General features: G+C 39.6%; 1 protein-coding gene across 2 annotated transcripts in view; it reads right to left on the reverse strand.

The window, feature by feature from the left end:
* Positions 1 to 8,417, reverse strand: part of uba7 (ubiquitin-like modifier activating enzyme 7) — a 40,625-nt gene extending 32,208 nt beyond the window's left edge. For both annotated transcript variants that reach the window (XR_004631770.1, XM_034686809.1), the window contains exons 1-15: positions 8,022 to 8,417; positions 7,761 to 7,929; positions 7,056 to 7,190; positions 6,841 to 6,947; positions 6,603 to 6,693; positions 6,077 to 6,209; positions 4,958 to 5,055; positions 4,724 to 4,873; positions 4,407 to 4,571; positions 4,189 to 4,293; positions 4,003 to 4,083; positions 3,375 to 3,530; positions 2,688 to 2,853; positions 2,373 to 2,566; positions 897 to 961 (exon numbers count right to left, since the gene is read on the reverse strand). Coding sequence is in view for 1 of the 2 variants with exons in the window: in XM_034686809.1 (XP_034542700.1) it covers positions 897 to 961; positions 2,373 to 2,566; positions 2,688 to 2,853; positions 3,375 to 3,530; positions 4,003 to 4,083; positions 4,189 to 4,293; positions 4,407 to 4,571; positions 4,724 to 4,873; positions 4,958 to 5,055; positions 6,077 to 6,209; positions 6,603 to 6,693; positions 6,841 to 6,947; positions 7,056 to 7,190; positions 7,761 to 7,929; positions 8,022 to 8,068 (1,862 nt within the window). In the remaining variant the exon portion in view is untranslated. The remainder of the gene's footprint in view (positions 1 to 896; positions 962 to 2,372; positions 2,567 to 2,687; positions 2,854 to 3,374; positions 3,531 to 4,002; positions 4,084 to 4,188; positions 4,294 to 4,406; positions 4,572 to 4,723; positions 4,874 to 4,957; positions 5,056 to 6,076; positions 6,210 to 6,602; positions 6,694 to 6,840; positions 6,948 to 7,055; positions 7,191 to 7,760; positions 7,930 to 8,021) is intronic.
* Positions 8,418 to 14,156: the final 5,739 nt, after the last annotated feature.

Here is a 14,156-nt window from a genome sequence, read left to right on the forward strand (position 1 = left end):
CAACTCATCATGCACGAGCTTGCACTGTGGAAACAGGGGAGATCTGATCCCTCTGTGTGCAGTTCACCTAAACAGGAGCATTTTGAGTCATAGCTGTGTTATGCATAACACAACAAAATCTGACCATTCTTTTCCACAGCCTCCTGTCTTTGAAAAGGTCCAAATGTCCTAGACTTTGGGATGTAGTTGACCAGCCACATGAAAATACAATACAAGGACACCTCTTGAAAGAAATGCATTCATATGGTGTTTCAAAACAAAAAAAAGTTGCTCTTTCTTAACATTCTATTACAGTGCAAATGTAAGAAACTGTAATGGCTGTGTGGTAAGATTTGGAAGTGGGAGTAACAACAAAGCATGTGAGTCCTTTACAATGCAGGGGGATTATATGAAAGTCCACCAAAACAAACTGAGAGACATCTGAAAACATGGCTGGATTAGGAGGGCTCCGAGGCTCAAAGAGCAGACACAGTTAAGGCTTGGGGGCTCAAATCTGTCACTGACAAACTGTTAAATTATCATTTTTTTCTGAGTTTTGTAGTAAGCTAAACTCCTGAGTGAGACTTCTATTTAGAAAGAAATAGATTGCAGAGCACAACCTTGGCAAAGGAGAGACTGTTTATGTAATGTTTTACAAGAGTTCACTGCTAAAAGTCAACCATATGTTTTCCTGTTTTCAAAACTAAATAATGAGCCTGAGCCACTTCATTAACTTTTGTAGGTTTGCTGGAATGCTTTGGAAGAGAGCAGAAAAGCTCTGTTAAATGAGAAAATAATGGTCATTCAGTGCCGGCGGACTAGCAGCAGATCGGGGAAGGGAATTTCTCATGTTTAGCAAGAGGCAACACTTTGCTGTGGAGGATGGTAAATCACACAATGAAGGCATCATATCTTACCCCAGGAAGAGATTCACATTTTCTGGTGTGTGTTTAAAATGTCCTTCAAATTGGTCTCTGGCCCACTGGAAGAAGCATAAGGCTAAATTAGTGCAGAGAAAAACCCTTCAAACACATGTTTGTATAGATAACACAGGCTACGAAAGAGTGGCTCTCCTGTCTACAGAGATTTAAGAATGACCAGGTAAACTCTACACACTGAAGAAGTCCTGAACTACATAGGTCTGTTCATTCTAGTGTGAACATAGTAATGTCACAGAGGCATAGCTTTCAATCTGGATTGCTTAGAAACTTAGTTTGGTGATCCAGTAACTTTTCTTTAGAAGATTTATTTTTAATTAAATATCTGATCATCTTTAGTTGGACTGCAACCTCATTTGCCAAACAATTTATGTCCCCTTGGGTGTGAATTTTATTGATTTTGTTGTTTAATTTTCTTTTATTCATTCCCATCATCGGGCTAAGTTTTTTGACAAATTAGCTATCTCATCAGGGGATAAGTTTATCATGTTTCATGCCTCTTTCAGATTAGAGTTTTCAAAATTAACTTTCAGTATGATTAGTCCAATGCAACACCTCAACACTGTAAATTTCAGTCTACCCCCAAAAAATTTAATGGATGGTTAATTTATGTTTTTGCTGACTCAGGGGGGAATTCACTTAAAAGCAGATTGCAGCTGCTAATTGCACCAAGAATTGCACTTCATTGCCCCCCACTAGCTGCTCTGTCTTAAGGTTCAATTCACAAAGCATACTGCATTATATGATATTAAAGCACACAAATGCCTACAATATTTTGCAGCTCTGGTTTTGGATCTTATTGTGGAGATGAGGCGCCTGCATTGCACTGTACGCTCTCATCCTGACAGAGCTCCACATACACATGATGAGCTGAACAGGGAGGGGACACTTGCCAGCTTATTGCGCAGTGGATTCATGAACGATGTGATAAAACTTCTAGAGTTGTAAAAATGTTTCGTCCCTGCATGGATTGAGTTAGCAAAAGCATCTCCTTCAAATAATAAACATGTTGTGGGTAACAGCTCAAGACCTCCTCCACACATTTGGAAAAGGGGGTTGAACCATGGACAACCAGCAACTGACTGATTTAACACCTGAATATAACAATGAAGGTAATGACTGTAGTCATGATCACGGTAAAGTTTGAGTGTGACATCCCTTATAAATACTGCAGAACAGATACCACCAACTTTCAACAGTGTTCATTTACCAACTGCACATGGCTATTAGCACAGGTGTCGTTGAACAAGACATTTTGTTGCAGTGAGGCTAAATTGAACAAAAAGAGACACATTTAGGCCCAATTCAATAGAAAATTACTTATTTAAATACATGCACACAGCAGGCGCTGTTTGATCTGCCGCAGTTTGTGGATCATTTAACCCTTATGTGTGTTTTATGAAAATGTTGGTATCCTTGTGTCTCATTTCTTTGTACTACTTTAGAACATTGTACCTGCAGGGTGTGCTCAATTTGGTGAGGGAAGTTCTTTAAAGTGCACAGTGGTATTGAGTCAGAATCAGAAGTAGCCGGCCCATAAGACTCTGTGAGATTAGGCACCACCACCAGAGTGTGGCCCTGAGTTCCCTTAGTTCCTCCCTCCAGCATCGGTTTATGGTGCTGAACGCAGCGTCCATCCAGATAGACCCCTGGGCCGGAAAAAACAATTGTTTCACACTTCAGAAATGTACTTTTGCTGCTATAATATAATCGCTGTAGTAAAGTGAGCTAAATGTGGTAATTGTGATGAAGAGTGGAAGATTCACTCACTTGCTTCTAAATTATCAAGGGCTGCAGCAACTCCATCAAGTCCCATGAAGAAGTTGTAATCATACACCGCTTCACTGTCGGCGTCCAGACAATTCTGATGAGCCGTGATTTTCATTTGTGGGTTCATCTCTCGCACCGCTTTCGCTGCAACTTCTGATTTTGGTTTCTGTTTTAGAAGTTACAGATAATAAAATAACAGATTTGACATTCAGGGATTGAATCTTTCAATGAGTTTCTAGAAATGACTCAAGCCTAACAGAAAAATAGGAACCCTTGCTCTGAAATAATTCACAAAATATATTAACTGTACACTAAAGACTCCATGTATACTCGTACTGTTCCACTGCTGCACTGTTACATAACAGCAGAATCAACACATTCCTCTACAAAATTTAGAGAAGTTGTAAACAAGCTGCACTCAATTATGTTGCATAAGTTGTTTAGAAACTGGTAGGAGATCAAGCGCCTGATATACCCCTATAGTAAACTGCAAAACAGCTATACATACATGGCTGCTGTGTGTAATCTGAGCTTTCTACCTCAATGTGTCACAATACCTTCACCCCTACGTGTCCCATTAGTGACGCCCCCTGACCCTTCCACTTAACCTGGGTAAACAAGAGCCAGTGAGCTCTAATGGCAGGTGAGTGAGGAGGTGCTGTTACGCACTACTGTGTGTTTTCTCACCCCGATATCCTGAGACCTGAAGAGGAACTGTCGGTTCAAGTTGGATCTTTCTATGAAATCCATGTCTGTCAGAGTGATGTGTCCTTCTTCTCCGACACCGAGCCCCATGAGGGCGAAGTTTTTCAGGAGCTCACAGCCAATAGCACCAGCTCCAACCTTTGAAAATAACAGAGAATGAGTATGACAAACTGTATATTAGCCAATGATATGCAAGCAGATTAAAGCATTTTTTGTGGGAACATGTCAAACTTTTGTCTATCATTGGAGCAGAAAGTTGTTCAGCTTTTGAAGCCTATTTCTACCTTCACGTCGTTACATTGTGCAGTTTATTTTTACTGTGGCAAAAGAAACATGTGCCTGCAATCTCTAACACCACCAGCCAGTAAACACCAGTAAAAATAACACTTTCAAAGGAAGCAGAGAAAGGCCTGGGTGCTGCATAATGGCCCCTGCACACCAACAGGTCAGCACTGGCAGGAAATGCTGCATGAATCACAGCCGTTTCCTGCATGTGCCATCATCAACACCAGACAAGATCAAAGCACAACACACAGACTGAGCCTCTGCTTCTCTTCTCAGTGCAGCGTGTGTGCGCCCCCTGCTGGACAAACATCAAACCTGTCCTCACCAGGAAGTACTTCTGCCGTGCGAGCTTTTCCTGGAATGCTGAGCCAAACACAGCAACCTGTCCGTCGTACCTTGTACCTTGCTGCATAGGAGGGAAAGAGAAATGTTTAAGTAGCATTTAAGGCCTGGTCGACTGTTCCTGATGGAAATATGTGACCTATTCAAATCAGGGAATCGCTTCACTTACTGCTGAAAAGGAGCACTCAGACAGTTGGTCCTCTTCTTCAGGGAGGCACTCCAGTGCATCAAAATAAAACCACTGCCTGAGAGGTGTAAATTTCATGCTACATGCCTACAGGAGTATTATAGAGAAAAGTAGTCAGATATATACATTTACTATATCACCACTATATAGTAAGTGCTAAGTCATGTATTATACATATATCATTTGGCCTTTGACCTCACCTTGATAACTTCTTGAGCAGCAATACCTCCAATGAAAGCATTGACAGGAGCGAGGTCACCCTGTGCTGTGTAAGACAGTTTCCTCACAGCAGCTTGATCCAGCTGCTCCAGCTGTGCCACTGTATTCAGCTCCATTACTGTGGCAAGCAAGGCGTCTGCATCTGACTGCATGGGAAGAATCAAATCTAGTAAACTGTTTTCAGGATCATACTAACAAAACATAGCTATGTTTCTTTGTTTCGCTATCATTTTTCCTTCCTTACACACAGCCTGTTTTATTCTGATTTACAATAATCTTAAAAATAAAATCTCCTTACTTGAGATTGAGGACGAGGGAGTCTCTGTTCTTTCTTCACAAAGCTATGGAGGGCTTGAAAAGTCAAATGCAGGGTTTTGTGCCTCCATACTTTCCCGAAATCATTCATAACCAGCAGCTGATCATCCAACAGGGCTTCACTCAAGGGTTTCTGTAAGTTTGGTTGGAGTTATCTTGTAAGAAAAAGGCTGAGACCAAAAGTGAGAAAAGGTCAAAAGTGAATGTTGATACTTACAAAATGAAGTGTGCAAGGTTGTTTAACCTCAGTCACTACTCCACCACATTTGTACTCAGAAAAGGAAGAAGTGTCACAGATGCTGAAGGAGTACGGGCCTGATGACAGAGTTGAGAAATCATTATGTATCACTAAATACTGAAAGTCTCAAAGAAAGACAGAAAGAAAGAAAGAATTAAAGCCGCAATCGGCGATGAACAGGCACTCGCACATTTGCGGCCGCCGCCTACGCGAGCCACCGCCACATGTAAACCGCTGCCTGATATTTGCCACCACATGATGTGAAAGCAAGATCTGAGAGTATATTCTGCCTTAGGTGGTGCAAATATTCCAAGTTTTTGGCAGATTGCCAAGAAAACCTCCAAACTTGACAGTGTGCCACGCCCACAATTTTAGTCTGAATGGAATTCTTTGAACAGTTTTTAATCATCAATGTGTCTACTATAGGTTGCCCTTGGTTTGGACTGAATCGGAGAAAAGCCCGTGGAGAAGATAACGAAAGTATGCACCCTTATTTGGACACCATTTTTCATGTTCAAAGCTAGGTGGCGCTCTTCCTGTTGAGTTTGGGATATGGGTGCAAGAGGCTTTTTTGTGCATCCTGATGCCATGAATATGCATATTGATTTTCAAGCATGTAGCTCAAAATAACCCCTATGGGGAGGGTTTTTGAAAACTGTAGGGGGCGCTAGTGAGCACATTTTTTCGACTTTTTTTGCGAAACCCATAAAATGTCGCAATTTTCCCAAGGCCTGATGAGTTAAGTTAAGCTAGGTGGCGCTCTTCCTGTTGAGTTTCGGATATGGGTGCAAGAGACTTTATTTTGCGTCTTGATGCCATGAATATGCGTAGAACTTTTCATGCATGTAGCTCAAAAAAAACTCTATTCATAGGGTGTTTTTTTTACCTCTAGGGGGCGCTATTGAGAATTTTTTTGCGAGACCCATAATAACTTGCAATTTTCACCAGGCCCCATGAGTGTGCAAAAATATCCGCGCTTTCATTCACGTTGAGGGTCCAAAAATGCGTTTTAAGTGGCGGAAGAGATCCTTAGGGTTACAATAGGGCCTTCGCCACCATCGGTGCTCGGGCCCTAAAGAAAGAAAGCCTGACACTTACCTCGGACTTTGATCTCCATAGGCCTGATGCCATTGAGCTCCGTCATACCTTGGACTTCAGAGAATGTCACTTTACAGTCATCTGACAATCCATGTTTCTTGTCATCTGTGCAGATCACCACCCCGGGATTACCCTGAAATAAAGTCATGTTGACAATGTTCAGAACTGAAAGAAATATAACAACAATGCATTTCAAGAAAGCCTGTTTTCAAACTCTTTTGAGATATTTAGATTGGGTCTCCTTTAAGTTTGAAGGAGGATGTTTAACTGTATGTATCCCCTATATTGGATGACCCCTCACAGCCCAAAGACATGCAGATTAGGGAATTAGCATGTAAGACATGTATATGTGGTGAGTGTAGTGTGTTGTGAATATATATAATGTTTTGTATGAATTTATGTGCTTTGGCAATAACATGTCTTTGTTCATGCCAATAAAGCAAATTTGAATTTGAATTGAATTGGATTGACTAAGCCGGATGAGCAGGTTTATAAAAAGGAAAGCAAAACAAATTGTAGGTATTACCTTAGAGATACTTTGTATCATTGCTGTTGCAGGTGGCTCTCCATTCTGGTCCAAGACCTCAAACTCTTCCCCAAAGTCACAGAACAACTGGCTGCAAATGAATGTAACAATTCCATTTAGCAGGCAATTTTGTTCAAAGCAACATACATCTGTGAGTAAGTCCAATAAAATCATAAGGTTGTCACTTCTGTACACACAGACGTATTTAATTCATCTATAAATGTTCATTTGCACTTACCCACAGAGGCCTTTAGTGTCTGCCACAATGAACTTGATTCCCTTTGAGTGGCAAAGCTCACCAAAATGCTTCTGCTCCTCCAGTGTGGACTCGGTGAGAACCACCACCTGAAAAAAGGACAGCTCCTTTCAACATTTTCAAAAATGCTTTTCCTGTTAAAACATCACTTAGATGTTTGAGCTTGACTGTGCAGAATCAAGTATAGCTGAGTATACCTGGAACTTCTGAAGCAGGTCTTCATCCAGGGGTCCAGTGTGAGCTGACACTAACACATGTGGGTTTAAGGCAGACAGCTGTTGGAGGGAACATGTTGCACGGTTCTGACCCAGATCGGATTCCTTCAGGAAGAACTGGAAAGAAAAATAATTATGAGAAAACTATCTTAGCTGCAGGTCCAGCTGTTAACTTGTTCAATTATTTTAAAACTCTCTTCAATCCTTTATCAACAGCTGTGTACCAGCTGGAAGGAAAGAATCATAAAAGTCAGAACAAATTCTTTATAGGTATTATTATATATCTTGTTAGCTTCCTCATCATTATTTTATGACAGCAGTTGGCAAAGTGTTGCTGGCATGTAGGCACAAAGCGAAAGTGAAATGATCTTCTTTACATAAGCTCCTCAATGAATAACAAACTCAATTCACACCTATCTGCTTTTACACGGGTTTAACACTTGGAAGGTACGACATGAATAATTTACGTAATTATTTTTCTGCTGAAGTAAGATTTAAAAGCTTAAACATTCAAGCTTATTTCAGCTTTACGTTTTTAAAACCACAATATCAACGAAATACATAGGCCTAAATCATTTAAACAGGGCAAGTAGCTGCTTTGACGGGACATTGTGCAGTTTAACAAGGAAAGACAGGATTTATGCCAACATGTAAACAATATTTGAATCTGAATGACAGATTCAGTACCTGGGAGGAAAGGTCGGACCAAACAGTCTGGCCTTCGTCCTGGACGGTGACAGACTTCACTCCGGACAGAATCACATTTTTTGCTATTTCAACCCCGAGACCACGCATCCCCGCAATGAGGACTGCAGCGGTGCCCATCCGGTGCATAGCGTCATGACCCAGGACATACCTGTGCAGGTAAAACATCAAGTGGACATGAAGGCCAGAAGTCTAGTACATGTAAACTGACACCTCTACAGTTCTTAAAAAGGCAGTACTTACAGCTGTCTGGAGTAAAAGCTTTCATCGATTTCACCGGTTCCGGACATGTTTCACTAAGAATAAACAGACTTAATATGAGATTTACCAGTTTCGACTTAGTAAACAACACAACCGACCCTGTCAAACGAGGTTTGAAGCTATCGTATGACTACACTAAAGAAGGTATTTCACTTTCGTTTCAGGGGAATATTCGAAAAGTGTGGATCTGCATTGTGCCAAGACATATTTTCTGTTCCGACCACTAGAGTGCGACAGAGGACTGTTAAAAGTAATGTAGATTTAAACTACACTGCTCAAAAAATAAAGGGAACACTTAAAAATTACAATGTAACTCCAAATCAATCACACTTCTGTAATATCAACCTGTCCAGTTAGGAAGCAATACTGATTGTGAATCATTTTCACCTGCTGTTGTGCAAATTGAACAGTCAACAGGTGGAAATGAGAGGCAATTAGCAAGGCAACCCCTATAAAGAAATGGTTCTGCAGGTGGAGGCCACAGACCATTTCCCTGTCCTCATCCTTTCTGCTGGATTTTTGGTCACTTTTGCATTTTACCAGTGCCCTCACCACTAGAGGTAGCATGCGGCAGTGTCTGCAACCCACAGAAGTTGCTCAGGTAGTGCAGCTCATCCAGGGTGGCACATCAATGCACGTTGTGGCAAAAAGGTTTGCTGTGTCTCCCAGCACAGTGTCAAGAACATGGAGGAGATACCATGAGACAGGCCAGTACACCAGGAGACATGGAGGGGGCCGTAGGAGGACAACAACCCAGCAGCAGGACAGCTATCTGCTCACTTGTGCAAGGAGGAACAGGAGGAGCACTGCCAGAGCCCTACAAAATGACCTCCAGCAGGCCACGAATGTGCATGTTTCTGCTCAAACTGTGAGAAACAGACTCCATGAGGGTGGTATGAGGGCCAGACGTCCACAAGTGGGGCCTGTACTCACAGCCCAACACCGTGCATGCCGATTGGCATTTGCCAAAGAACACCAGGATTGGCAGGTTCGCCATTGGCGCCCTGTACTCTCCAAGGATGAGAGCAGGTTCACACTGAGCACATGTGACAGACATGACAAAGAGACGCTGTGGAGAAAGTTCTACTGCCTGCAACATCACACATCAACAACATATTTCATTAATCGTGATCTAGGATGGGTTGTTTAAGTGTTCCCTTTATTTTTTTGAGCAGTGTATATTCAGCATTTAGTGCAGTTTACAGTTCATTTTTTTAGTGTGTCAAGACAGAGATATAACTGTATAGGTTTAGAGCAGGGGTGTCAAACTCATTTCAGTTCAGGGGCCACATACAGCCCAAGTTGATCTGAAGAGGGCTGGACCAGTAAAATCATAACATCATAACCTACAAATAACGACAACTCTACATTTGTCCCTTTGTTTTAGTGTATAAAAAGTACAAGTACTTTCGGAAAATGTTTACATTTAATGAGCTATCTTTGAACAAAAACAGCTGTTTTGTGTATTTTTTGCCATGATGAGTCTCATAGTGGGCAGAATACAGTGTCTTTGACAAGTGTCTGCATTTTACTGTCTGTTTTTAACCCTGTTTTTATTCTTACTGCCCTTTTAATATGTCCTGTAGCACTTTGAGATTTGTTCAGAATGTAAAGTGTGTGATAAATAAAATGCATTATTAATATTTTACTCTTTAAGCCCTGAAACCTGCTGCGAACACACCAAACTCACAGGTTACCCATTCACCTGACACACAGTGTGTAATGTTAACAGCAAAAGAACAGAGAGATCATAATAGTGAAGAAGGTAAAGTTGACTATTATGGACCCCCCAGCTCCAGCATGAACAGTTTGTTTGCTTGACATTGTTGTATGCAGGGGTGTAGTGTGTTAGTAGTTAGTGGATCATCTTATAGTGTTTTAAAGAGTCTTTATGAATCTCAATCGGATTATGCAAACAGAAAGTAATCTATTCTCTCACTTTGAGAAAAAAGTCCTAGAAAAAAAGTGCCGTTCAGGTGCGCTCCGTCAGCACTATGATTGTATGCGACCCCCACAGGACAAATTTGAAATAGTAGTTACTTTTATTGAAAAATTGCAGTTAATGTCTTTTCTGTAATTTTTTCACTTTGCAAAGTCGTTCCACGGGCCGGATTGGAACCTCTGGCAGGCTGGTTTTGGCCCACGGGCCGCATGTTTTACACCCCTGGTTTAGAGTGACACGGGTCCAACTCCACTCAAGAAAAAAAGTACTCTGTTGGTTGTAACCATGTTTGACTCTAGTGCTGCAGAGAGATTAATGTGCAGAGTTTGGCAGTAGTAAAGTATTTGCACAATCATGTCAGTTAGGGGACATTCTCTGTGGGTTATATTAATGGGCGAGAAGGAATTGAGACAACACTATGCATTCATATTAAACTGGGAATGTCTTTTTCCAGTTAAGTGAAACTATCTCCAAAAGTTACCATTGGAGAATAAAAGTAGATACTGGAATTTTCATTAAGATAGAAGATACTTTTAGGGGCATTTTAGCTCTACATTTATACTTACTTGACTTAAAAGTGAAAAAATGAAGTCTGATACATTTTTTTTTTGGTTCTTAGAAGCACAGTTTTAAAGAAGTGAAGTTGTAAATGCCAACTGTTGTGGGGGGGGTCCTTTTAAAATCTCCACAGTGACAATAACAATGATACACCCTTCGTATTATTGCCTAATGTGTTAGTCATTCATTGCAGCAGTCTCAGTCTGACTCCAAAACAAATAAAAATGAAAATGTCCAGAAGAACGTATGACATGCTTACAAGTGACCATAAATGATTCACACTAAAATGTCAAGTAGAGGCAGTGGGAGAAATGCTCCAGATAGGAATATGATTTAGTGTCATGATGAGGTCATGGTTTGCTTCAGGAAACAGAAAGCAAACAAGCTGTTATCTTGAATGTTTTGTCACTCTATTTTTCTATGCAAAATATTCTGCCACATCATACAGACTAGAAATGGTGTTTCTAAAATCATCAATTTCCAGCTAAATGGGCAGCATTTGAGATCTGACGCAGCACAATCATGAGTTTGAATAGTTCAGCTAAAATTCACAACAGCCCCAGAAATAAATGTTCCTGGTTTGACTCGATGGTAAACTATGTTAGCTGTTCTGATCATTATGTAACTGCGGAATGAGGGTAAAGCAATCCTCCTCGCCCTTTTGAGGTAACAAATTGATGGTGTTGTCTTCGACAAAAATGACTACAAATGAAAAGTAGTAAGAATCAGCTCCTGGTATCCATATTGTCCCATTTACTTTGATGTAATTACTGTGTAAAGTTATTAATTCAATCACTACTACTCTTTATATTAAAATGTGTTTTGTTTTTTCCTGAATAGCCTCTCTCTACAGATAGGCTCTACTTCTCATAAAACCTACAGGAATTATTCTTATCCCAGTTTGTTTCCAAGCTTCTTTTGGGAATTTGACCTCAGACATCAATTTATTTCTGCAGATGCTCCTGTTGCTTTATGGTAGCATGAAATCTGCCTTGTATGGACAAAATCTAAATATAAAGTGCATGGTCCATGCTTGGTGTACTGCATGCATGTTTGTTTGGCCTCTGTCCTATGAGTGGGACGTTCAGCGAGGGCCAGATGCAAACTCAGGGACTGGATGTGATGTCCTAAACTTTGATTGTTTGATTCGCCTGTGTCTCAATATATGAGCACTCAGTGAATGTGATTGAGCTTCATGAAAAACAAACTGTTTATTTCTGAACAACACACTCTTTTACTCTTACAATCCAAAAATTGGAACAGTAAACATGGAAATAATTAAACGGTAAACTGAGCTTCCTTTTCCAGGAATTTAGTATTTTTAAACAAGTTTATCTTGTGGATTCATCATCCTGGTTGTGTTGATAACACATTTTTTTTACACGTTTAGTGAAGATGTAAAACTTAAATTTCACTATTATGCTTAATTACCTATTGAGTCTACTAATCTCTCCTGGGTGTCACTTGTGTTTTATGTGTGTCTGTTAAAAATCACGTTTCTGACTTTACATGAGGTAGTCTGTGTAGAGAGTGAACACATTCTTGTCATATCTTCCTGGCTGGAGTTGCCTATATTTGAAGAGTAACTTCATTCCTCATCTGAAAGCAATGCGTTTTTGGCAGAAATCCACCAGGCGTTGACTGGGGACTTTTATCATACAGAGAGACACTTTTTCCTCTAACTCCACACAGTGACGCAAGAAAGTTACTTTTCAATATATGATAGGATGACTGCTGTGGAAGACACGAAGAGGATATTTTTAAGTGGACAGATTTCGCAACTTTTTTAGTACTTCCTCGTTGCGGGCGAGGCTTGACAGGAGCAGCAGAGGCTTCTTCACGAGTAGAAGAGTCAAGCTGCTCAGAATGACGACAGCACCTCCGGTTTTACAACTTCAAAATACATCTTAGCTCTACCTATTACTTGGGCAAAGTATGCCTAATAAAAGTGGATGAAATAAAACATTTTTATCAAAGAAAGAAAAATGTGTTCACAAAAGTAAGAAGAAACCTAACAAGCTTAGTAATTATTTGCTCCTGCAATTGCAAATCATGACGACAATTTTTGATAATAGCTTAGTCTTGAAAATGATTATCTGAATTCTTTGGTATTAACTGTAATATAAGAAATGTATTAAGAAGTGACATCGTTGGACACATTTTGAATTGTATAAATACTTAAGACTCAACAGGCTTTTATTTACATATCTCTCATGTTTTCTTAAAAAAAGGAAATACACTTTTATTGATCCCCAAATGAGAAACTCAACACAGTTCAGTGCATTCAAAGTGACATGTTATGAGTATAAATAAGGTTATGAGATACAGTGACATAGTATGATTACAAGCAGTCAGTTATTTAAACAGCAGTGTAACAGTAATATTTATAATAGTACAGTGTGGAATAAAACTGTATGATTTGAGATTGCGTGTTTAAGGTATAAAGCCTCAATAAAATGTGTCATATAATTTACCATATGTTAATAACCATATGTTAATATTTGCCCACATGTTAATAAATTGCTGTACAATAATGCAGTACTGTTGTCTTTTTTCTGGTTGTTTCAGTCATGCAATTTTCTCCGTGCAATAACCTAACTTATCTTTGTATAATTAGAAGTGTACATAGTGTATAAGTATATTCTTTTTATTTTATATTTTATTGTTAACTTTAATATCATTATATATTAACAAAGTAAGTGCATTGTGGATTCCTGTCAATTGTTCTAAGCTGCTGTAACAAAAGAATTTACCCCATTTGGGGATCAATAAAAGTATATTACCTTATCTTTATAGTAACAGCATGAATGAGACAGTTCAGCAGTAAAATCAAAATAACACCTGTAGTATGATATGGAGGCTGCTATAGATAAAATTGAGCCTAGGATCACCTTAGATCAGTGATTCTCAAATGGGGGAGTACTGCAAGGGGTACATGACAAATGTAAAAAAAAAAATTAAAATAAAATCTGATTTAAAAAAACTTTATCAACAGAATTTAATTTTGATTTCAATTCAACATCAAATAGGGCAGTATTTCAAAAGTGAGCACATTCATTCATAAAATATATTATTTGCAAAGCCGCTCGGACCAGACAGCCTCCGCCCTCCCTCCCAGGGTGGGGTTGGTTGTGGTAAGACATGAGGAGAGGAAAAGAAATGCACAAAAAGAAAGGATTGTAACTGTGATACATCTTGATGCTAGTTTGACAGAAATAAATCGGTGTGCTCCTTGGGCCATCAAAGGCACCAGCTGCCTCAATTTTAATTATTTCTGAAAAATATAGCACTACAAAAGTAATGAATGTGTGTCATCTTTCATTTCAATGTCATTGTGACACTATAAAACCACATGCATACATTTATTCACGTTATTGTCTGATATTATTTCCTGATTTTTTTTCTCGGCCATACAAGGGGGGGACTTGGTCAAATTGTTTTTGCAAAGGGGGTACATAAGCCAAAAAAGATGGGAACCCCTGCCTATGATACCTTTTTAAATCAAAGTGAATAAAATCCAATCAGAAGTTGGTCATAACAATTTAGAAAATCAATTATTGAATGATGAGTGGATAAATCTGCTAAAAAAAAAAAAAAAGCACATTAAGAATCTAAAT

This window comes from Notolabrus celidotus, chromosome 1 (genome assembly GCF_009762535.1).
Source record: "Notolabrus celidotus isolate fNotCel1 chromosome 1, fNotCel1.pri, whole genome shotgun sequence".
In the NCBI taxonomy this organism is placed as follows: Eukaryota; Metazoa; Chordata; class Actinopteri; order Labriformes; family Labridae; genus Notolabrus; species Notolabrus celidotus.